Raw genomic sequence first — 24350 nt, 5'->3', positions numbered from 1 at the left:
ACTGAATTGAGGCCTTATTCTTCAATACATCCTTTCTAGATTGTGCACAGTCTCACAGTGAAACATCTGACTAAGCTGCAGAAGTAGTCAATGCTTGCACATTCTTCATTGTTCCCAGTTTGGCTGTATTCCTACCTACTCACTTTGGGGATACTTGCAAAGTATTAATCGGTTTCTAGTATGTTTCACAGTCTATTGCATTTCAGCATCTCAGCATTTGTTGTTCTACTTGGTAAATGAGTTCTGTATATTATGGCTTTTTTCTTCAGTATTTAATTTCCAGAATTAGAATGCTTTTTTATATGCCATTCATACTGCTTTTCTTGGAACAGAACACAGGCAAAAATAGGAAATCTGAAGGATAAACTTTCAGATTTTACATAATAGCCCTAGTCTGCAAAAATCTGATCCTATGATTTGCTTTTAGGGATTCTTAGTTTGGGTAAGAAAATGGCATCTGCAAGTTCAAGTACATAGTAGTTGTGTAAGTCTTTGTGGCATTAGGGCTGTAGTATTCCTCTCCTGTCCTCTCCTTCATTCCCTCCCCAGTAAAGACATCAATGGGATCAAAGGATGGTAATTTTTAAGAGAGCTGATCTGCATGTTTTCCATCAGAAACTAGCTTAATGTAAGTCTGGATGCAGTCTGTTGAAAAATGCCAATTTGGACTCATAGTGGAAGTCTATGAATTAAGTGCATTGTCTCTTGAAATGTGAGTAATTACATGAATTGCTGTGTGATTGTAAAAGGTCTTCATTTTATACTTAGAGTGATATTGTGAGGTTTTATAAAAACGTATATGAAATTCTCCAAAATAACTGTGAATGTATTTACACTTAGCACTTTGACTTTAAATAAAACACTTGCTGAAGGGAAGAATGAGATTTAAATATGTTGTTTTCTCTATGAAATAAGTAGTATGTTTGACTATGAAATGTAATTTCCATATTAATAGATAATCTATTTGCAACAATAAAATACTGCTTATTTGGAACCATACGAATCTGAGATCACGAGCAGTACTGGTAGCTAGTGTGCATTTATTTTGACTTTACTGTGTCTACTTAACCTAATGTGTAATCTGTCTTAAAATGGATATTTTTTTTATAGCTGGGGTGTTTGTATATGTAAATGTATTTCAGCATCTAATCTTACTGGGGATCTTAGAAATGTTGCAGAGAAATGAAATAATTCCTTGTGCAAATGTGAGACAATAAGTAATAATTCAAAAAAGTATGGACTGCTCTGTTTCTTTTCATACAGTTACTGCAAAATGTTGGTTGTTTAAGGAATATAGTTTGCTGTGTTTTTGATATAGCTAATATGCTTACCTGGAATTCCAGATCATATCCATATTTGCTTTTCTGAAAAAGGAGCTTGCAGCTCTCCATCAGAACTAACGTAAATGTCCTTAGCATAAAAAAAATATCTGTAGCTCCTGAAACTCCTAAGACATTAAATTCCACTTCATATGAACTATACTGAGCAATCCTTCAGTGATATCCCCTCCTAGAGAATATATGTAAAAAGGTAAAGTTTTAAATGAAATCTCATAGTATTCATTTTCTAATTGAAATCCAGGCTTCAGTGACTGGAGTGGAGCTAAAAAACTCCTAAGGAGGTTTCAGTGTGGTGATGTGTAATCTTAACTACTATGTGAAGTATGTAACTTGAGGTAAACGTTAGATTGTACAGGCAGGTGGTTTAGAAATTTCCCCCCCCCCTCAGGCAATTCTTTTTTTTTTTTTTTTTCTTTTGCACAGTTTCACCTCGCACATCTTTGTGTACAAAACTTTTAATATTAAAATGGAGGTTTATAAATACAGTTTGTTGCATTATGACCTGTGGTGACAGCGATAACAAGTACTGCCAGCAGCAGCACTTCCAGGCTCTGTGTTGGAGGAACACGCGGTTGGGGAATATATACCAGGCTATATATTCAGTCCAGTCCTCTTCCACATAAATTTAGTGGCTTTGCAAAGGTGTTTTCCTTTCTCTTGTCCCTTCTGCTTTCTAGAAAGACCACCATACACATGCAACGTGTAGTCTGAATGCTTGTGTGTTCACTAACTTGCTGGCTATATTCTGCATCGATGTGCGGCAGTGGATGTATGTTTTACCTATGTGCAAGCAGCCTGACTTGTTCCGTGCTGTGGCTGTGGGTGGTGGTGGGGTTCCAGCTCAGCACCCTGGAGAGGTGCACGGTGCTCAGCACCTTTCTGGCTCCTGCTGGGTGTAAGCAGGGACAGGGGTTGTCCTCTCGGCTTTCCTTCTGCTCTGTATAGCCTACGCGAATACGAAGGCTCATCATTAGCCTTAAAGATTTTCTTGGATTGAAGACAACCAGTCTACCCGACCTTTCTATGGCGAAGAGCCACTGTGTGCCTAGAGGGCAACCAAAACACCTACAGTCTAGAAGGAGCACTGTGGTCCTTCTAAATGCTTGCCTTTTATCCCTCACTCATGCTGGCTTTGCTTCTGTGGTGAGCGCTGGATATGTTGTGAATGCTTCACAACTGAGATGAAGTGGCTTCTGCTCTCTGTGGATCTTGTCATGCTGAAGAAGTTGGAGACCTGCTGTTTACCCACCACTTTATTGTAATTTGTCTTTTTCCTATGCTCATCACAATACCTCCCTTTTTCCATATCTATGCGATAGCAGTGCAGATAGTCTCCGAATGGACAAACAGAATGTTATTACATGCAGAGTCTACCTTTTTTTAGCAATTATAGTCTGTTAGACTTGTGTTTGTTGTTATGGTCCATTTGGATCTCTCAAATTTACAGGACAATTTACTCTGCAAATTGAACTTTATTTTATGACCTCCTTAGGAAAGAAAACAAACAAACATGACGAACACGGGCTCAGTCTGCTTTATACGGACCAGTCTAAGTGATGTATTGGTGAATTCCCATGTTAAGGCATGAGGTTTCGAACTTGCAAGTTCTCTAATTTGCAACTCATAACTTGTAATTCCTAACATAAGCGGAACAATACCTAGCTGATGGTGGGAGTGCTTATTCTTCCTCTTCCATCATGATGCAGGTGTCCCCTGTATTGCACCAGGAAGCACAAAAGCCTCAGCAGTCCAGCTGCTGGTGGATTTGCCTAAAAAACTTTTTAGATAAGCTGATGTATTTATACCTTCCAGCTTGGAACTTTTGTCTATACTATTTCCATGACTTAGCAGATTTTGAAGAAACCGCCAGACCATCAGTATGTGAGGATTATGGCAGCAGGAGATGGCAAGCTGCAGGTGACAATGGCTTCGTAATGACCTTTAGCCCTTTCTGGCCACTAGGTCCTGCCTATGTGTTGCCTTTGCTTTGACCTAACAGCATTGCTTCTAGCATGCATCAGGATTTGAGTGAACAGTCACCGTATGTATCTTAAAAATATTAAAAATATTTATGCCTATTAAAAAGATGTTTATAATTAATTTTTATTATTGATAGCTGAAATGGGTCCATTATATTCTGATGGATCAACTTGAGTGCTACAGGTGGGAATATTGCTGAATACCATCAGCATAATTTCAGATTTTCAAAGAGCTGGCCATGAAGGTTAATTCATATGTTCTTATTGTTCTGTTCCTCTGGAGGCCGAGTACCTTCTGTGCATCTCCAAAGTAGTACTGTAATTATTTTAATGAACATGATTTCATGTTCAATTATTTAAATACTTGAGTAACTTGATACCTTTTGTTTCCTTTACAGCTGCTATTGCAGGAGTTCTACACTGGTAAGGTTAAATTCATTTCTTGAGAGTAATATGGTATTTTAAAACAATAAAAATATCATTTTGACTTATATTTAGACAAGCTATTGGGATAATTTACGTTTAGGTCTTTCCTCTCAAACCCAAATTGTTGTCTTAGGGTGAATAATTCTGTTCTTGTGAAGCTCACGTGAAAGGTTTCTTAAGCCTGGTCAGTGAAGAGTGAAGCCTGCTTTCCAGGTGGAAAATTGTTGCTTAGCTATGCAATTTCAGGTGCATTTCCACTAACAGATCTTTTTACTCTCACTGGGTTTTGAAAGTCCCGGTGAATCCTTCAACTTTCTCCTGTGTTCTGCTTATTTAGATTCTGCTTTAACTTCTTAGATTTACATCATGTTTTCTCTAACGTCTTCAGAGAAATCTGGGCTTTTTTTTTTTTTTTTATTTGTATGCAGAAGGGTGGCCTTTTAACTACTTTTTGTCAATGTAATCCTGGTGGTTCAGGCTCCATCGTAATCCTTACCCTTCTTTTTTGTGGTATAGACTTGCCGTAGAATGGGTTCTGTAGTGATTTTCACCAGCTGCTTTTGCAGAGATAAAAAGTAGCAGCTTCTGCTACTCTGGTTTTGTTTCCTAGCTCAAAAAGAACTATTGATTTTTAATAGTTTGTTTCTTGCAAATTCCTATTCAAAAGTAGTCATATGCACTGCTCTGTTTCTTTTTCTGTCCTTTCTGGAGATTAAGCTCATCTTGAAACTTCCAAGTTTTGGCTCCAAAACTATTTGAATTTTTCCTGACTGCTTCACCCCCTGCCATAGTTACACCTTTATTTAAATATAGTTTTGATGGTAAGCCCATCTGTATATAATGGCAGATAACTGTGTTAAAATACACATCAGGAAAGAGTTTTGTGGAAAAAACATACACTATTTGTATGTGCACTGTAATTTTCACCAGTTTTTACTCTGTCATTCTTTTCATTTGACAGATATTTGAATTTTCTAATATATAGACTTGATAGTTTTAATAGCATTAAACTCTTGATTCTTAAGTGTCTACACTTAAAATACATTAGAGTATTATAACTAATTCCATAATAGAATTTAATAAATGCTTTATGGGTTCATATTTCTTTCATTTGAAATAATCTGAATAGAGGAGAGTGTTGGTATAATAGATGAGTAAATTAAAATAGCAGCTTGTAAGTAAATTTTGGGTCTTCATTGAATGTTTTGCCAGCTGTTCCTTGGTATATATGAATTACTACAGGCTCTAAAACTCTTTATTCAGTTGTAATTATTATTATTTTTTAACAGGTGTCACATAACAACCCTTTTTGAAAATGACCGTCATTTTTCTCACCTGTCAACATTAGAAAGAGAAATGGCTTTTCGCACGGAAATGGTTAGACTATGTTTCAATGAAAATTCAGTGACTGGAAAACTTCTGTCTAATCTTGTGATCATGGGCTTTCCAAAATTTCATAATACTTTCTGGATAAGTAAATATATTGATATCTTGCAACTAACATGCATTACAGTTTTGCGTGCAGAGTATTTGTGTGTCTTACAGATGATCACTATGAATGAATCTCTTCACAATTAATTTAAAATATGATTTAGAAGTATGATTCTAGAAGACTACAAGTACCTTGTAGCTTACTTTCAATTGTAGTCTTGTTATGCAGCTTTTGTTTTGGATTTTTTTTTTTTTTAATTAAGAAGTGTTTGCATATGTGTACACCTTTTGGCTGCTTTTACTTTGAGAATTGTGAAATACTATGCTAGGGTATAGTTACCAGCCAAATGAGAGATTTGTAGAGGTGCAATAAAACAGGGTGGAAGGAAACTCACATTGCTGGTTTCATGGCACTAACAGAAGGGATTTGAAAAACTGGTTAGTCATCTTGAATCGTTTTTTCCTGTTTGTTATAATACAAAATTTGATTTAAAGATGAAGCTTTATGGCAGTTCATGAAGCAGAAGTGACCTTTGTAATTGTAAATAATGATTCTGCTCTCCTGTAGGGTCTTTATTATTCCTACTTCAAGATCATTATTGAGGCACCATCATTTTGGAATGGAGTATGGGCAATCATGAATGACAGACTAACTGAGTACCCTTTAGTGATTAACACCTTACAAAGGTTCAATCTTTACCCAGAGGTGAGTTATGTTTTAAAAATAACACCTTCTGATAAATCTTTGGTTTCTTCAGGTTTGACCACAAATGTGAAAGAAATGTCCTTCTGGAAAATGTGGTCGTAAAGATCTAGTGACTAATGAAGTGTTACTTAAATATTGTATTTAAATTCCAGATTTAAATTGAGAAAGTGACTTCATACATTGTGATCAAGTCTCAGACTTCAAGTTTGTCCAAGCACATGTGAATACTTTCTAGGTCTTAGTATTTCATGCTGTAAAGTTGCAATTGATTTTATACTTGTCGTCTTTCAGTCTTTTCACTGAGAAGCAAGTAAGTTTCTGACATTGTATACTGCAGGAAAAACAACACATGAAGTACCAGTAGTGTGTGACAATAATGGTCGCAGGTACTGAGAGGTTATTTTGGCTTGCATTTTGTGTAGGACAGTGAACTACGACATCACAGTGAACTGTGGCCCTAAAATCCACGAATGGTAATAGTTTACTTCCATGTTGCAGAAGAAATTCCTCTGTAGAAGACTGACTGCTGTTTTGTATGTACTTCGTGTTAGACTTGTTACCTTGTTAGATTGTTTCTACTTTTTTTTTTGTCATGAAAAATACACGTCTTTTAAGTACAGAAATGTTTTGCCAGTGTGTCTCACATGTTTTGCAAAGGGAAAACTCTTTTGGTTAATGTACGTTTCTGTAACTCCATGTATGAGTAACAGCTTATTTTTTGGAGAGCCAAGGACTAATAATGATTGTAATTGTTGGGTGCTAGCATTTATGCTCATGCTCCTACTATGTCAGAGCAGAGCTGCTTTCAGGAATGGTATGTATAGAAGTTCTTGGCATGTATGTGTTTATACAGCTTGCATGTAGTGGTTTCATTTGCTTCTTAATTCCTTGCTCTGGAAAAACTAAATGCTATAGATGACTGCTTTTTGTTATCCTCCCTGGTGTTTTGGGTTTGTTGGGATATTTTTTTTTAGTTTTGTTTGCTTTTTTTTTTTAATTACAGAAGGATTTCAGTTAAGTTCTAGAAATGCAACATTAGGAACATGCACCTTATTTGAATACTATAAAATTACTTTCTTTAGCTGATAAAGATTTATTGACTTCATCTATAGACTGACATGCAAAAATCAAAGGTAACTGCCGGATGAACTTGCTGTTAGAGATTTCTCAGTACCACCATGAAAGACTAAGTAAATGGATGATGAAATCAAAACAAGCGCAATCAGATGTAGTGGCTGACATTCTGTAAGAACGTTAGGTAGATTACTGTGCAAAATGTGTAGGCTTGTCTGTTCATTCAGTTTTCTGGGATTGTACTGGCTCAGTAGAACTTGGTATGAGGTATGAATTCATTCATCTTTTCTGTGCTTGTGTGGGTATGCAAAGCAGACAAATAGGCTTCTCTGCTCCTTTCAGTCATTTACTGCTTGATGTCTAGCCTTCCTTTAAATAGTTTTTTTTTAAGGAGTGTATTTCTTGAGTGCTCTTGTTTCCACATAACTACATGTATAAAACTGTCAATAGGTGCAGTTTGACATTTGAAGTATGTTCTCCAAATTTATCTAATTTTACTTCAGATAAATTTGCCCATTATAATCAAATTTTACTTATGATTATAATGGGGCTAGGTGGTGGGAAGACACTTGTGGATTTATTTGTTGGCAGTGAAATTTCTTCTTCTGATACTCAGTATCCCATCACGTATTCTGAAAGCGTTCATTGCCTGTTTGATGTTTTAGCGTCTTTCCAGCTCTTTCAGCCCAATAGCAGCATTAAGGCTGAATTTTAATAAAATGTTTATTTAGCAGATTTCAAAATTAATTGCATCAGAAATGGCCTTGAAATCCAGTTACTAATCAGGATGTTAAACCGATTAAGGAAAGCAGAACAACTCACTGGCATGTACAGCTGGTACTAGCCGTGAAAACTTTAAAAGAAGTAAAAAAACGGTAAAGTGGGTCCATAGCAATCACTACATCATCTGTGTAAATTATAAATATAAGCAGTTAAAAAAATATCTGTCAAAAGCAACAAGTTAGTCTTTGTAGTTGTACACTCTTGGAGTCCTAATAAATCCTTGATTTTCCAGGTATTTGCTGCACAGTCAGGTTGTTCCAGTAGCTGTGGTGGTGTTTTCATCAGTGATCCATGATGCAAAGTGGCAGAGAGATAATGTGTTAATTTCTGTGGTGGAGAGATAATATATTACGTTTGCTCTCTGGCTGTTCGTTGTTACGGAACAGTTGACATTTCTGTGTGTGACAGTGATGATGCAAATTTGAGTTGGAGTGATGAGTGTTGCAAAGACCCATGTAGTTGGTGTTCAAGTGCTTGCTCAAAGGCAACGAGTAAAAGGGCTTGGATTTTTTTGACATGTTCTTTCATAGCAAGGACTGGCCCAGCCCACAGAGATTTTCTGTGTCTAAGCGCCAGTCTTTTGTTTTCCAAGCTTTGCATTCACTGCCTCGTCTGATAAGGGACAGTAGAAATTTTGTGCTCTAGTTGACCTAACAGTTTTGTACTATTGTTTTGCTTCCTTATGCCCATGTTAATTGTTCTGTGTAAAGTAGCTTTTGGCAAAAAATGTTTCTGTGTTGCATGAAGTACCTTACCTGGTACCTTTTTAGGGAGTATTCATGTGTGGTACATCTGCAGCAGACACAAGCGCTTGTGACATAAAAAGCTTAAGTTGATAAATTAATATTTTATTATTTTTTTTGTGCAACATTGGTTCAGCAAGATCGTTTCATGTTCTTAGGGTAATGTCAGCTTCAGGGCTGGTGATGCAAATACGCTACACAGATGTCTCTTAAGCTGCCATATACATTCTGTTGGCAGTGTACAAACGGCATTCAGGTGATAAGAGGAAATATTTGGGTTTGGTTCCCCAGTCTTATTGTTGCCTGTCTGGAAATAGGGCAAGTGTCTGTTTCATGTATGCACACATGCACAGTCAGAAGTGCTAGGGCACAGATGTTCATAAAGCCTCCAGGAATTCAGGATATTGCACTTTGCAGGACACAGTATTGAGGCATGGAGTCTTGGTCTAGAAAGATTAGTTGTCCTTTAAATATTTAAGATTTACATTGTGAGAGTGTAAAGGCCACAGATGAATTGAGCCATGATGATTGGAGCCCTGGTATTAAAAATTAATGAGTTGTAGAATCACAAAACAGTTGAGGTTGGAAGTGATGTGATGTATGAAGATTACCTAGTCTCAACACTCTGCTTGAAGCAGGGTGAAGTAGAGCAGGTTGTTCAGGGTCATCTCCCTTTTTGTGTATCTCCACCTGTGGGCAACCTGTTCCAGTGCTTAATCACCCTCAAAGAAAGAATGATTTTTTTTTCCTATGTATAAGTGGAATTTCCTGTATTTCAATTTGTGCTCATCTCTTGCCTTGTCAACCAAAAAGTGTCTCAGTCATCTTTACTCTATGTTCTTGTCTTGGGCAGCTCAGAACTGGACTCAGCACTGGGGATATGGTCTTAGCAGTGCTGAGTAGATGGCAAGGATCACGTCTCTTGTCCTGGTGGCATACAGCCTAAGGATACCGTTGGTTTTCTTTGCAACAGGGGCTTATCGCTGGCTCAAATACAACTTGTCCACCAGGACTCACAAGTCCTTTATTGCAAACCTGCTTTCTAGCTGGTTAACTCGAGTCTGTACTGGTGCCTGGTGGTGTTCCTCCCTGGTGCAGGGCTTTGCATTTCCCTTTCATGAGGTTCCTGTTGGCCCATTTCTCTACCCTGTTGAGGTCTCTCTGAATGGCAGCACAAGTATCAGCCGCTCCTTCCTATTCTGTATGATGTGCAAATTTGCTGAGGATTTTTTCTTGTGCTGTCACCTTGTCTTAAGATGTAGAACAGAATTGGCACCAGATAAAATGAAACATCCATGACTGTCCCCTCATGTATGAAGACAATAATCTCAGAAGGTTATGAAGTTGGGGAGGTGTGATTTTCCCTTTGTGAATCCATGCTGACTGCTTCCAATCACTTTTTTGTCCTTAGTATGTTTGGAAGTGGTTTCCAGGAGGATTTACTCCATCACATTCTTGCAGATCAAGATCTAATTCCCCGTGCTTCCTTCTTGCCTTTCTTGAAGGTAGAAGTGACATGAAGTTTTATTGATTGTATGGGGAAAGAAAAGAGGGGATCATCCTTCTTGTACATGTTTTCTGTGACACAGGGCTGAGACAGCTAATACTGCAGTAGTGAAACATATTTTCGGTCTGGGAACCCTTGGGTTATAACTTTCAAAGCAGCTCAACTGGAATGGCCACATTACTCATTTATGAACTCTATAAAGTCAGTTACATCCTGACAAAATAGCTTGGTACTGTTAACTAGTGACTTTGCTGTGAGATGAGTCATCATTTTTCTATGTATAAAATACTGCTGTTTTCTGTTTCAGGTGTGGAGATTTAATTCGGTGGTTGTTATAAGAACATAACTACCTTTGCATGGCAAGTGGAAATGCTATCTTACATTGCATCTGGAAGCCCTTTCTAATGCTTAAATTTAACCTATCACAGTTTATCTGAGTAAAAACCTAAAGATTTGGTCCATTAATATTCTTGCCATGTGGGAAAAAAATGTAATTAGTCTTAATGGATTTACCTTGGCTAACTGTCCTCTGTCAACAAAACCTGATACTTTAATATCTGATAAATAAAAATAGTTAAAATTGGGAACCTTCCAGATGATATTAAAATATATATTTTTTTCAAATACTGGTTTGATGCATGAAATTATTTCTGTTTTAAAGCAGGCATAATTTTATTCTATTAATGAGCGCTTGGTCTGTGTTGGATGCCTTTAGGATATTGTAGTCAAAAATGCTAAGTAGTTGAGATAAATCTTGAGTTTAAAATACTTAAAAAGTACTGGATGAGGGCCAGTTGTAATGAGAGAGGTTACCTTGGGCATTGAGCTAATCTCAAAGTTCCTTTTCAGAAACTTCAAATCCTGTTTTCCACCTAGGTGGTCCTTGCCAGCTGGTACCGCATCTATACTGCCATTATGGATTTCCTTGGGGTGCCGACAAAGACATGTTGGACTGTAAACAGAGGAGAAGGGCTTAGTCCTGTTGAAAGCTGCGAGGGTGAGTTGTGTTATATTCTAGTTTCTTCCTGGAAGCATATAATTGGGCTTTACATATTTTAGAAGTAATAAATATTCCTGTGTTTTTGTCACTGACATGCTTCCCTTTGGCTAAGCCTGTGGTTTTGGCACATTCACAACATAAGTGACAACTAATACATTTTTAAGAACACCAGGGATGAGAATGTGGGCTTTGCTTATTAGATAGCTCCTCCTACCTAGGTTTAATTCCTATACAGCACTTCAAAACCTCAGAGTTCTACTCTGAGCCTTCATGATATCTGGCTGTATAAAGAATAAGGTTTCCTAAATGTATTTGGAAGCCACTGTACGTGTATTAAATATTTGTAGCTTCTGTAGAATCCTCAATGCATTCCAAGTTCCTACATTTCAAAAACTTACCCTCTATATTTCTTCCCCTAACTACAGTTTGGGGAGTGGGGAAGAAGGGGAAAAAAGGTAACCACAAGGCTCCCTTTTGGAGAAATCTTGTGTAGTGATTCTGCTTGGAAGAATCTCCTTCCTCTTGTGACCTACCATTCCTCATAAGAATTTCAGTCTCATACCTTGATTTTGGTACCAAAGCTTGGACGCTGCCACTTTTTGGGTTTTTTTTTTTCCCACATTAAAGACTTGGCTTGTCAAGTGAGTATTGTGCAATAAAAGTACCTTGCCAAGAAGCGCTTTTGAGGTGTTCTACAGTCGGTTAAAGCTGAATGATGGATGGCAGGCAGCTTGTGAAGTTGTTTCTTTTTATCATTTAAAATGTCTTTGTGTGGTGACAAGTTAGTATTTTTCCTTTGCACAAAGGCTATAAGAACTTTCTTCAGTGCTACTATTGAGACTGCCAAGTTTGGTGAGCATATTGTCATCTTACTTTGGAGAACTGTCTTGCTGTATTTTCAGCAATGGTGAATAGTCAGTTCTGCATACGAAACGAAGTTTTGCTACCTTCTCTGTAACGAGTAAGGCTTTTAATGCGGTACTGCTGAAATGATTGGAGCCAGGAGGGTTTAAAGAAATAATGGGAACGAGAATAACAACAGAAGTGTGAACGCAGAAGTGTTTGTGAATGAATAAATTGAAAGACTTGCATTATTGGAAAATCTCTTGGCTTCTAATGAAACGAAGGAAGCAGAGACCTGTGTGTGTTATACATTTAAGGATGGATTTACTCCTGCAAGAGATGGGAAGTGAGAGCATAGGGAGTACAAACCTGTTCTAAAAAGCTCTCTGAAGTTCAAACATAGCCTGTAGAGAATGTTCTTAATGATGCTTATGCCTTCTGTACACTGCAGGTTTTTTTCTTTACAGTTAATACTTCCCTCTTGGCTTGCTCTGTTGCTGCCTACCCCAGTGCTGTGTCTGCCCCCATTTTTTTTTTTCTTCTTCTTATTTTGCTTCTTTTTCTGTCTCTCGGAAATGAAGTCTTTTGATTGAATCTGCAATAATCTTGGTGACATTTAACTTTATTTTCTATTTCTGTAGATAAATTAAGGTAGTATGCTGTGTGCTCTATTGTACTGATTGTATGGTGGTTTATAAGCAGTATGATCTCTCTTCTATATTTGATTGTTTGTTTGTTTGTTAGGGTTGGGGGACCCTGCTTCCTTTTATGTTGCTGTGATTTTTCTTTTGAATGGATTAATGATGTCACTGTTCTTCATATACGGTACATACCTCAGGTAAGGCAGTTGAGACAGCTGTTTAGTTGGTACTAGCTGTCAAATTTTTATACAAAATTTGAGAAAGTGAATGCTACAATGTTTTTGTGGGACATTGCTTATTTGTTTGTATAGTTGTAGTGCTTTTTATTGCATATACATTGTCACTAAAAAATTACTGGAACAGAGAAGTTTTTTGCTTAAAATAAATGATGATGCTAGAAAAAGTTGTGGAAAATTTCCGTGAAGTGGTATCTCATTGATACCACCGGGTTGTGCATAAAACTAACTGCTCTACAGTTTTTAAATGGAATTTGACAGGTTTCTGCTCTTAAAATTATCAGTGTAACTTATTTTTAAACAAAGTTTGAATGACAGTGTACTTTTAACCAAGATTGGAGTGTTCTCAGTGCTTTGCCTGGAGTCATATTGCATGTCTTTAAATTTTGACTTAACTGAGAAGGCAGAATGTTTTTCAGATAGTGCATTCTTTTGGAGATATGTATACACTTCCCTTTTTCTACCAGTTTTAGTTTTCAGTATCTGTCCTTGAATTTCAGGAACTGTAATACACTTTTTCTTACAAAAATAGACTCCATATTCAGCAGGAAACCAGAAGTGGAAATATTTTTCTCTGTTTACCTCTGTTTTCATTTGTCAGTTTTGCAAAAAAGCAGAAGGCTGCCACATTTTCCTCTGAGAGATGTGATTGCTTTTCCCTCTCATTCCCTGGCTTCACTGTCTTGTGTTTTTTTCCTGCTCTCTCTGAAGCATGTGCTGATAGCTTCAAATAAAGAATAGTGCAGGGCAGGAGATGGCAGTGGAAAGTGGAAGTTGCCCAGTGCAACTATTAGGTGTTTGCTGGTAAAGGGTGTATGTTCATGTTCCTTAACACAGGAAATCAATATCTCTTGAGGAAGTAGATAAACTTTGAATATTTGTATCATTAATATGTCATTTGTCTCTTAAGGGAGGTGTATGGAGACCCACGTTTTATATATTCATGTCATTGAAAAATCAGTAAGGACTTAATTTCTCAGTACTTTCCTTAGGCTTGGGCTGTGCTGAATGTAAATGACTATCAAGTATTGACTGTAATTCAGTTTTTAATATAAACAATCTCTAGTGTAGGTAGTCAAGATGACTAGAATATAAATGCAGTTCTTTCAAGGTATAAGCCACTAGCTATCTGGGGTTATGGAAAGTAACAAGTGACTATGAAGTTTCCTGCAGGTGGGATTTTGATCTTATTTATTTATTTATTCTGAAGAATATTCATAGTTGGATACCAGATCTGGGTGACTGCTTAGTCATTGTGGGTATTCCAAGGTTGTTTTTAGTCTAAGCAAGCCAGAATGTTAGGCTTTTCCATAAGGTGTTGAAAAATAAAATAAATGAATCTGGAGTAGTGCAATTCTATTACATTGAGTAGGTAATCTTACGAAGTGGAGTAAGTCTCCTTCATAAAGCTGAATTGTTTCTGCTATGCATTTTGAAAGGCTTTTTCATAGACTGGCTCATTTGTTGGTGGAAAACCATCCTCTAATATTTTTTTCTATCTTTTTAATTCCCAAATTTGCTAGCAGTAATCATCTCAAGGTTTTTTTTCTGCCTTTCATTCATAGAATTCATAGAATACATGTTTTTATTTCAGCCTTTATTTGCTTTTAGTCTCTTTGCAACTTTGACTAGTGATGGAAGGTGATAGGATGGTGGAAGACCACTTTCTTACCATTATTTTCCAAGCTAGCATGTGCTCTCACATCTGTGCTAGCTGTAGTCTACAATGAGCTTGTTCAAAGAGTTAAATTAGCAGAAAACTAGTTGCTTTTGTAGGACTAGTTTTTGCTGTTTAGCTCTTTTAACCAACTTTCCCACAAGGTTAGAAGGATGTCGGATGTAGTATATCCCTGCCCTAACACTTGATTACAGTCTCTGGTTATGCAAATGCACTTTGGAATCTTTTATATGATACAAGTTAGTCTCAAGCTCTTGTGCATACTCTGTTAAGGTAACTGAAGCGGCAGAGTGAGAACTCATGCCATTTTTTTTAGGTTTTCTTTATGGGCAAAGGAATGACAGTTTGATGATAACTACCTTATGCAGTTGTGAGATTCTGCCTCCCCCCAGCCTTCCCCACCTCTCTTGTAGTCAAAGGACAGAATACCTAAGCTGATTGTCAAATACTGTATCTTGAGGGACTACCAGTGAATTTCCCATGTCTCCTTCTGACCGTACTTTTTCAGTATTTTGTTTCTTGCATGTTAATCATCAATGAATAACAGCTTTTCCCCAGATGACTAAGCTTCAGCTTATTCTACCCAGGGAGTCAAATGATGAGTTCTTTCATTATTCCAGAGCTGACTCTACCAGACAAATTAACTGTTCAGATCATCTGCAAGTCTTTAAAAATTACTAATTATTTATTAAATTTAGATTATTCTATGTGAAGTAGGTTCCAGCTGAAGGGCATGTACTTCACCAGTTGTAGTATGGTGTTGGAGTTTCAGTGGAGAGTTATCCTTTATCGTTTATACTGACAGAAAGGCTTACTGCTGACCTTCTACATGACAGCATTGTGCTGTTAGAAGATAACCCATCTAACTCGACGCTATACATAACCCTCTGTGAAATAGGCTCTCTAGCTTCCTGTTCTGGAAAAGATACTGACAAGCTGCATTTCCCTGTTTTGTGCTGTAGATTTCCTTGTAATCTTGTGATTGACCCCTTACAGAGGCTCATAGCTCTAAAGCATTCATAGTACAATTAAGACCTTTGCATTCTAGACTTTAAGGTTTTATCGCAACGTTAACTTCTAGCATAGACCTTGAATTTTGTTTCTGGGTGTGTTTTTGCAAATTTTTAGTTTGCTTGTTTCTAAGACTTACCATTTTTTTAATACTAAACACGTTCATTTAGTCATTTTGGGTTTCAGTGTTGATGCTTTTAGAATTTGTGGACTAAGGTTGCTTTTTCTGTGCAAGAATGCACAATCCCTGGAGACCATTTTAGCACTCAGTTGGTATCTTTAATCCTCAGATTTTTTACCCAGAACTCACTGATTCTGTTTGACTTGTGTATTAGTGTATATTAATGATGGGTGAAAGATCTGACAGGATCTGAGGTTTGTTTGTTTTTTTAAAGAGAATCTTTAAAGCAGCTTATACTTTTTTTTGGTAGCAAAACCAGTATATTCTGTCATTCATAGTAGTAGTGCACTTCTGTGCACAAAAGTGTTCTTTGCTTTGTCACAGGACATGAGCAATTACAAATCTAGTCAAACAAATAGGAACCTTATCTATTGCTGTTTTGAAATGGGATAAATCTAAGTAATATCTTTGGGTTTAGTGTTGACTCCATGTTGCAAATTATTCAGCAGGTGAATTTGGTTTAGAAATGTATAAAAATCCTTAAGTTAAGGGCTTAAAAAATTTTGTCTTAACAACACAGCACTTCACATAAGAATTAAATTGTATCTGCATTGACCTTGTCATGAATTAATTTCTAAATATATTTCTTGAATGTGCTTGATTTTATTACCCTAACGTAGTCTTAGATTTAGACCAAAATTCCCTGTTGGGTGATTGAACCTGTAAATTCTAAAGTTTTCTGCTCAATGTCTTGGGGAAGAAATACTCCATTTATATGGCCTGCTGTTAAAAAAAAAAAACAAACAAAGAACACCGCCCCCTCCCCCCCCCCCAAAAAAAAAAAAACCCACCAAAACCCAAACAACTAACCAGCCAAAACCCCCAGCACTTTTCAAGACCAAGCTCTTGGTGCAGCAGATGTAATGATCTAAACCAAAGCTTGTGAGGAGTGAAATGATCATTTTCCAAGTTATTTGCGTTAAAATTGGTGTTCTGCAGAAAAGAGCTGATACATGAAGAGTGGTCTGCTCTGAAATAAACTTTAGCTGACTAACTAGTATTTTAATATTGTATGTACACTGTAGAATGCTTTTTCTTGGTGCTTGAAAGTGTTTCCCACACCCCACTGAATAAACTCAGCTGTACATAAGGGCTGCTCCACATTTTTTAAGCAACGTTGACCAGTATGAGATTCTGTTGTACCCATTTTCCCTGTTCTTTCCACAGCGGGAGCCGTCTGGGAGGCCTTGTTACCGTGGCGTGTTTCTTTTTCAACCATGGAGAGGTAGGAGTCCCTCCCCAACCACCCCCACCCCACTTTTCTTTTATTTTCCATTAAAGTTTAAGCTAATTCTCGTTTCATTAAAGATGACATGTTGCTTATCTATTAGGGGATGAATTTAAAGGGAATCAGACATAACTGAAAGCACAGTAGGCTATGACTTGAAAATGTGTAGCACAGTACAATGTGTAACCTTAAATGTTTTTTAAAAAAAAAATCAGCAAGGAAATGTATTGTAAAGTGTTCCTGAGATTGAAATCTTAGTAGCACAATGACTTCAAGTTTCAAAACATGAAAATATTCTATTTTTGTGCCCATTCCAGACACAACAGGGCTATGTGTACTATATGAACAAGCTTCAGAAATGGATGAGGTTTTCTTTAAATTACTATGTATTTTACCAGAAATTCATGAATACACATACACATACAAAACCCCAAAGCAAAGAAACCTCTTTAATACTGATATACTGTAGCTAGGATACAAAGAATTTAGAAACTGTGTATGTATATAAAGAATTCCAGTGCTGCATTACAGAAAAAGCCCCAACCTGTCAACCTAAAACATCTCCCTGTGTCCCCAGCTAATGCTGTTCATGTCATTGTTTCATATTTTGGAAGGAAACTCATGGCTTTTATTCTGATACCCTTGGTCAATGTTTTCTGGTTTTTCAATGTTCATTTTATGTATATACATTTATATAACTATTTGCTTTATTTTACTTAAAATGCAGCCATACTTTGAAGATTTTCTAGATGGAAACTAGTTACCTTATGATTTTGTTAAGGGTTAAAATTATGTTTTGTTTTCTTATTTTACTGAGCTGAACTTGACAGAAATCTCTTGAGTAGTGAGAATATGTAGTTGCACATAACAGAATCAAAGATGCCTCTATTCATAGTGAGCTTTGCTGGCTGTCTCATAAAACAAAAATCTGTTATGAAATAGCTGTTTTATTTTTAATTTTCGTTTGAAATGTTTTTCTCTAAATACCCTCTGTGAGGAGTTTTCACCCATGGATGTTAACTGCCTGGTCCAGACTAGGTAAACATTACAGTTTCTAAACATTTTTTGGTGCTGTCTAGGGTAAATACAGAGTTTTGTGTGGGTTTCCATCCTTTGTAATGGCATTCTGAAGTGAAGTGGATGTTTTATCCTTTGCTATGAAATACTGACAGGAGTACATGCTGTTTTGTGAAGTCTGTGAAGGTGATGAAGTGTAACTTCAGAAAGGAACAAGTTGAAAACTTCAAAGATAGTGGTAGCAATAATGAAAAGAAGCATTTATTTTGCTGTGGCACAGACAGTTCTCCTGTCCATAGGAGACTCTGTAGGAGAGCTCATCTCCCCCTGATGACTTGACTTGGGGGAAGAACACAGATAATGTGTCTATTTTGGAGAATGATGTGCAATTAGGTCTGCATAGCTCAGTGCCGACATAGTCTGGGCTTAGGTGGAGCTTAAGTAGGGTGACCCTGATTCAGGCTCAGCTGTATGGCTTTCTGGAGAACAGTGGGACTTGTCAGGGTGCAGTGTTAGACCTCAGCTGGCTCTTTGCATTTGTACTGTACTGAACGAAATAACTCAGAGTTGTTCCGTATCATTGTGTTTATAGTTATGGTAATATATGTAGTTGCATGTATGTAGGTATGGTCTAGCTTCACTCTGTGTACTGTTGAATCACATTCAAGGAATGCACACGTGTGTATGATACTCCCCTGTTTTACTTAACTCTTCGATATGCCTTTGATTCTATGGAAATCACCTTGCTTCTGATTCAGCAGTATGCACAGTGGAGTTAGACGAGTTGCTAAAAGCTTGCTTTCCTTTCCTGGAAGGATAGGACTGAGCTATGAGTAAGTGTGACATGCAGGTCTTGTTGCCTCAAGTCCAATGCTGTGTAAAAGCAGTTAGCCTTCTGGCACTGAGCCCGTGATCCTAAGGCAGGATGTTTTTATTTGCGCTGTGCTTGTGCTACTGTGTTTTAACGATTTTGAGCTTAGATGGGTCTGATGTATTTATACCTGCAGCAAAGTTAGTTTACAGCCTGGATAAATCATACACAGATGATCGAGTTTATTATTACATTCCAAATATAGAAAAATAGCATGGCCTACATTAGTCAATCCACTTTTAACGTAATGTTTCCTTTTTATGGTTGTATATGCTCGTCATTTCTTTCCTGTCTTTATCTTCTCCAGTATCAAAAGATTTGGTAAATCAAATGTTGCTGTAGTGTTGAAAAAATAATCAAAAAGCCTGTACTGCTTTAGAATAATCATGATTATATTTATTGCTAACAGAAATAATTTTAACTAATTACATATGTGCAGTCAGCTGAAGACAACACATCAGTATATATATTTACGAAAGGTTTATTTTAGCAGTAATCAGGGTGCAGCTTTTACAGAGAGCGCTTTCAGATAGTAAGGACTGTGTTTGATTAGTGTGATGGGTTCCTATATGTTCCATTTATTTTACACTATTTCTACATGGTTTACACTATTAGTTTAACATGCTTGTGAAGTAACAGGACAGTAAGCAAGGCATTGTATAACGTTGATCCTAGTGTCTTCTTTGGTAAAACAGTATTTTTAAAAATGGTTTTAAGATTATAGGAAGCGAAGGAGAAGGAACATCCTGTCATCAGCATCCTATAAGCTTTCATAGATTTGTTATGGTTTGTGTTAAGATGAACTATGTGTCGTCTTGTAGCTGTAAAGAACCTACTTCCAATTTCTAGTGCAAAAATCTACTGATACCCATTTTGTTTGTATGACATGGTTGTAATTATTTTGTTGTGGTGGCCACTGCCATCTGCAAGCACTTTTTTATAAAGAGCTGAATATAAATGTTGGAGATGACAGTTATAGCAGAGCTGTTTGCCATGAACCCCAAGAAATGAAAACCTCTTCAGCTGACTTCATTGTATTATGCTTTGCTTTATTAGGGTTTAAGAGTGATGTATGTAAGTTAGTGTAAGCTCTGTAAGAGCTTAATTTCATATATTCAATTTTACTGGCCTGTTTCAGAGGGAAGCTTTGGATTTTGTACTCTCTGTGCTGTTACTAGTAGAAACGTGAAATGTTTATAACCCAGAGAACTCTAGCATAATGAAGAGCATGTTGGTTTATCCTTCACATCCTCTCCTCGCACAGTTTCTCCATTTAAGTGTGGCAGGTCAGTGCCTGAATTTGAGCATGTTTTTAGTTGCCTGAATGAGTTCTCCATTTCAGCAGAAGCAGGGACAAGCAGCTGCTGTCCTGGCTTTTTTTCTTGGATGTTCTCTAGCTGCCACATTTAATTTTGGAGAAACAGTGATCTGTTTTAATTAAACAGTGCATCATAGACCTCAAGCCTGGAAGTTGCTTCCTTGTTCCTCCTCTTTTCTGCTTCCTGGCTTGTGTGTGTGTTTTTTTGTTCACGAGTAAAATCTCATGTAGTTTGGGCTTTACTCTATTGAGGTATCAGTGGTCATTAATTTTGAAATACAGAAGCATTGTTTTATGGAAATGTAGCGGCAAATGTTACCATCTAACCCAGTTCTTATTTTTAGTGCACTCGTGTCATGTGGACTCCACCTCTTCGTGAAAGTTTCTCATACCCGTTTCTTGTGCTTCAGATGTTGCTTTTGACCTATATTCTCAGGTACCTCTTAATTTATACTTAGCTCTTTACAATGATTTAAAAAAATTGAATGTCACAGGACATTTATTTCAATGCATTTATTTAATAGTTATTGAAGTAGTGCTGTGTGCTGTAGCAATGATGTCATTAACACAGAAACTTTCCTGTGGCTGTTACATTGCAGACGCTGCACCAGTAGAACTGCAGTCATATTACTTATTAAAAGGAAAAACTTTGCAACTTGAAGACATGATTAAACTAAAAATCAGAATTACTGTGTTGGCAAATAAGTATCTAAACTTAAAATCAGAATTTTTGGTTGATGTCACTTCCTTCCCATGAGAAGCAAGCTCATACTCCATCAATTGGTCTTGTCCCTCTTGGAGAGTGGTATGTTGGTTGCACTTAGACTAAGCCTATGCTATGCCACAGAGAATGCTATAGGCACCCGTAAGCTAGTATGTTCTTGTGGTTTTCTATGCCTAATTAACTAGTTCAATGATTTAGAGCAATCTAATTACATTAATGCAAGGTTGCTCTTGAGTTCATTAGCCCTGCTTTTCCATGGTTGTTTCTGGCTTGCAACATGATTATGTTATTGCCTTGCCTCTGCTGTGAAAAATAAGCATGATTGTTAATACCTGAGGACTTTTCCACCAACTCCATTTCATCCAATTTGCAGTGTATTTATGATTTAACTGAACTTTGTACTTGTAGCCCCAGACTTTCCTTTATGAGGTCGTACTGATTTGTAATTACTGATGATTAAACCAAAAATATTTCTTGCTCGTCACTAACTTGTGGGTTTTAGATGAGGGAAAGATACACGCTGTCTGGAAAAATATTTTGAGGAATGGTTTGTAGAGTGATTGCTAGATTTCATGATAGAAAGACACATGCTCATTTAATGCTAAAATGTGAGGTCAAACAAAAACCCGAGAAAATTACACTTTGAGTTAGGGTCATTAGAGCACATATATTCTGTACCTATAATTATGACACTTCTTGATTAGATAGATTCACTCCTATTCTTCAAATCTTCATACATAAAATAGTACTTGGGCTTGCTTACCGATGAGAAGTAGGTATTTAATCTGAGCATTTCAGAGTGAGGTTCCAAAAAGGGGATAAAACATTTTAACTTTGTTTCTCAGTTATAATTTCTGCTTCAACAGCAGCTCTGTTTTATGTATAGCAGTATTCCAATGAAATATAGGAACTATCTTTGAAACAGAGACTAGAACTTAAATGCTCCATAATTTGTATCACTTGGATCACATTTGTGTAATGTATTACTCAATACATTAGACTCAAGCTCCGCATGACTTCCAATAGAAGTTAATCTTGAGGCTTTGGAAAAGAAGCTGAAGAAAATTTTACAGAATTTGGTGACACTGCTGTAATCTGTTGGGTTTGGGTTTTACAGCAGAATATCTGTGGTGTCCTCATTTGTTGGAGGCCACTTAGTGAAATTTGAAACATGGCACGTTTCTGAAGTGAACTCAGAACTAATGATTGAGTATATAATACAGCAGGGCTGTATTAATAGTAACAGGATTGAATAAATAACACAGCAGGGCATAGAGAATGGGCTGTTTTCAGTTAAAAGATGAGTTTCATGTATTTGTCATTGTTTCTTGCCCTGAAACCTCACTCAGGATTGCTAGCAGAAAGTTGCAGAAAGTAGATATGGAAGAAAAGTGACAGGAGTGAAATCACTTTCAAATGCAGACTGTTCTGAGACTAGTTGTGGTCCCAGCTGAAATGGAAATGGTTGTGACCTGACCATAGTAGAGTTGTTAAAAGGTGGACCACTGCAAGTGATACAGGTTAGCCTGCTATATTACATGCTGCCAGGAGAAGACTTGTTTGGTTACGAATGGCTCATCAAATAGTTAAGAAAAACTAAGCATCAGAACTATTGTTTTTGGAAACTGATGGAAAATTGAGATTAAATTTACTTGAGCAGTGTTATTTGTAGTTGCTCAATACTGCTAGCTAACTTCCAAGGTAAGTTTGTTTTTATTGTGTTCTCTATTGTGCTTTTCAATAATAAACAAACACCTGTGTGATTTTACTTACTGATGCCTGTTCTGTCTCTTTTTCCCAAGGATTCCGAATATTAATACAGGAAGCTTGATTGCACTGTGTGTTTCTAATATCTTTTTCATGCTTCCCTGGCAGTTTGCTCAGTTTGTTCTTCTAACACAGGTAAGACCATATTCAACTCTTAAGTAGTATCTTTGTTTTATCTAGGCAAACTGACTGCTTTGTACAGCCAGCCATTGAATTCACAACTATACTGATGCTTTCCTTTTAGCCAGATTTCACTCTTGCTCTCAGGAAAGGTTCACACCATTTATCATACTAATATTTTTCTAGTCTTAAACTTAAAAGCTGACCATTTACACCACTCGATATTCTGTTTCCAGGACTAAAAAATTTACCTTTCCCTTAAAAGCAGCCTCCAGTCTAAGATCAGTACATTGGAACAAGTGCAGAACAAGAAAAAACTTTGTATATTGAAGTACAAAAATAAAAAAAGGCATTGATATTGCACTCTTTAGGCTATTCCAAATTTTCAAGTGGAGCAATGTTTGCATGGCATGTAGTATCTGGCATGATTTCGCATGATTTCCTATTTAATTTTGATGAGCCTGTGAGTAGTAGCATAAATCTGACTGTCTGAGAGTTCAGACAGTTGAGGTAACTTTAGCTAGTGCTGAAATATAGTAAGTGCTAACATGAGCAGTAGGATACTGTTACACAACACACTTCCTTAGTGGTTAAATTGAATGAAATGAAGCCTGTTGATTGAAATCCATCTGTGTCTCCATGCCTTTTCATTTGTCTGTCTTACTTGAAGCAGATGTTGCTTGGTTTGAGTTGATAGTTTTGGACAATCAATATATGCTGTGGTATGCAAGTTTTTTAACTGCAGAAGAGTAAGCCATTAAATTCTGTAGAATTTTGTGAGAAACTCATCACTATAACCTGTTTAAGAAGCTGGGCCTGAAATTTGACATTACAGGTTCAATTCATAATTTTATTAATTTCCCATGTGACTTTTAGCAAGCTGCCTGATCAATTGAATCTCATTTTCCTCAGCAGCAAATTAGGGATGTTCCCATACTTTGCTGAAAAGTTAAGGTTAAATAATATTAAGGAATGATTTTTTTGGTTTTGGGGTTTTTGGGTGGTTTGTGTTTTTTTTGTTGGTTGGGCTTTTTTGTTTGTTGGTTTTTTTGTAAAACTGATGGTGAAAGCTGATGTTAGTAATGTGTTTTGGTGACTTGCATTTTTATAAAGCTGAATGCTTACTTCTTAAATATTCAGATATGTTTGGTAATTGTTATTCATAGAACCACAATAGGCATTTCATAATTGTTTCTTTCAAAAAACACTAAGTACTTAGCAAAAAAGTAGCAATAGAAGTTAATGATTGTTTGAATAATCTCTTTCATATGAATGTGTGTTCTGCTAGAAAGAGTAAACCACTGCAAATGGTTTTAACTTACCTTTCACTTTTGATTCTAGATAGCTTCATTATTTGCTGTGTGTATTATGGGTTATATTGACTCCAGCAAATTACAGAAGATACTCACTGCTCATATGGTAATACTTCTTTTAAAAAAACTTAAATCCTCTCAAACAGGTCAGAGCACCAAAAGAGGCCATTTGTCTGAAGTGTTTTCCTTAGTTTCCAAATGATTTAAAAGATGCAATAAAAAGGGATGGAGGGGCCTGAATTTGAATATTTGCTCTTATGTATATTTATATCACAGTGTCAGAAACTATGATCCCTGTGGCACGCAGGAATTTTTGAACTCCAGAAAAAATACCAGCCAAAAAGATTTGTAGAAATACTTGTGTTTCCTTTCTGTCTATTCATTCCATGGACTCGAAGATGATGTCTCACACA

The 24350-nt window shown here is 36.8% G+C and overlaps 1 protein-coding gene across 1 annotated transcript in view; it reads left to right on the top strand.

Annotated features, from left to right (window-relative positions):
* The window catches only part of DPY19L1 (dpy-19 like C-mannosyltransferase 1), a 50785-nt gene that overhangs the window by 2560 nt on the left and 23875 nt on the right, over positions 1-24350 (top strand). The window contains exons 3-11 of the mRNA XM_037385224.1: positions 3718-3742; positions 5035-5122; positions 5745-5882; positions 10866-10986; positions 12577-12670; positions 16747-16804; positions 20358-20449; positions 22540-22639; positions 23966-24043. Coding sequence (XP_037241121.1) covers positions 3718-3742; positions 5035-5122; positions 5745-5882; positions 10866-10986; positions 12577-12670; positions 16747-16804; positions 20358-20449; positions 22540-22639; positions 23966-24043 — 794 coding nt within the window. The remainder of the gene's footprint in view (positions 1-3717; positions 3743-5034; positions 5123-5744; positions 5883-10865; positions 10987-12576; positions 12671-16746; positions 16805-20357; positions 20450-22539; positions 22640-23965; positions 24044-24350) is intronic.

This window comes from Falco rusticolus, chromosome 4 (assembly GCF_015220075.1).
Source record: "Falco rusticolus isolate bFalRus1 chromosome 4, bFalRus1.pri, whole genome shotgun sequence".
Classification (NCBI taxonomy): domain Eukaryota; kingdom Metazoa; phylum Chordata; class Aves; order Falconiformes; family Falconidae; genus Falco; species Falco rusticolus.
Note: the sequence above shows the minus strand (reverse complement) of the source record. Positions and strands in the feature narration are given on the sequence as shown.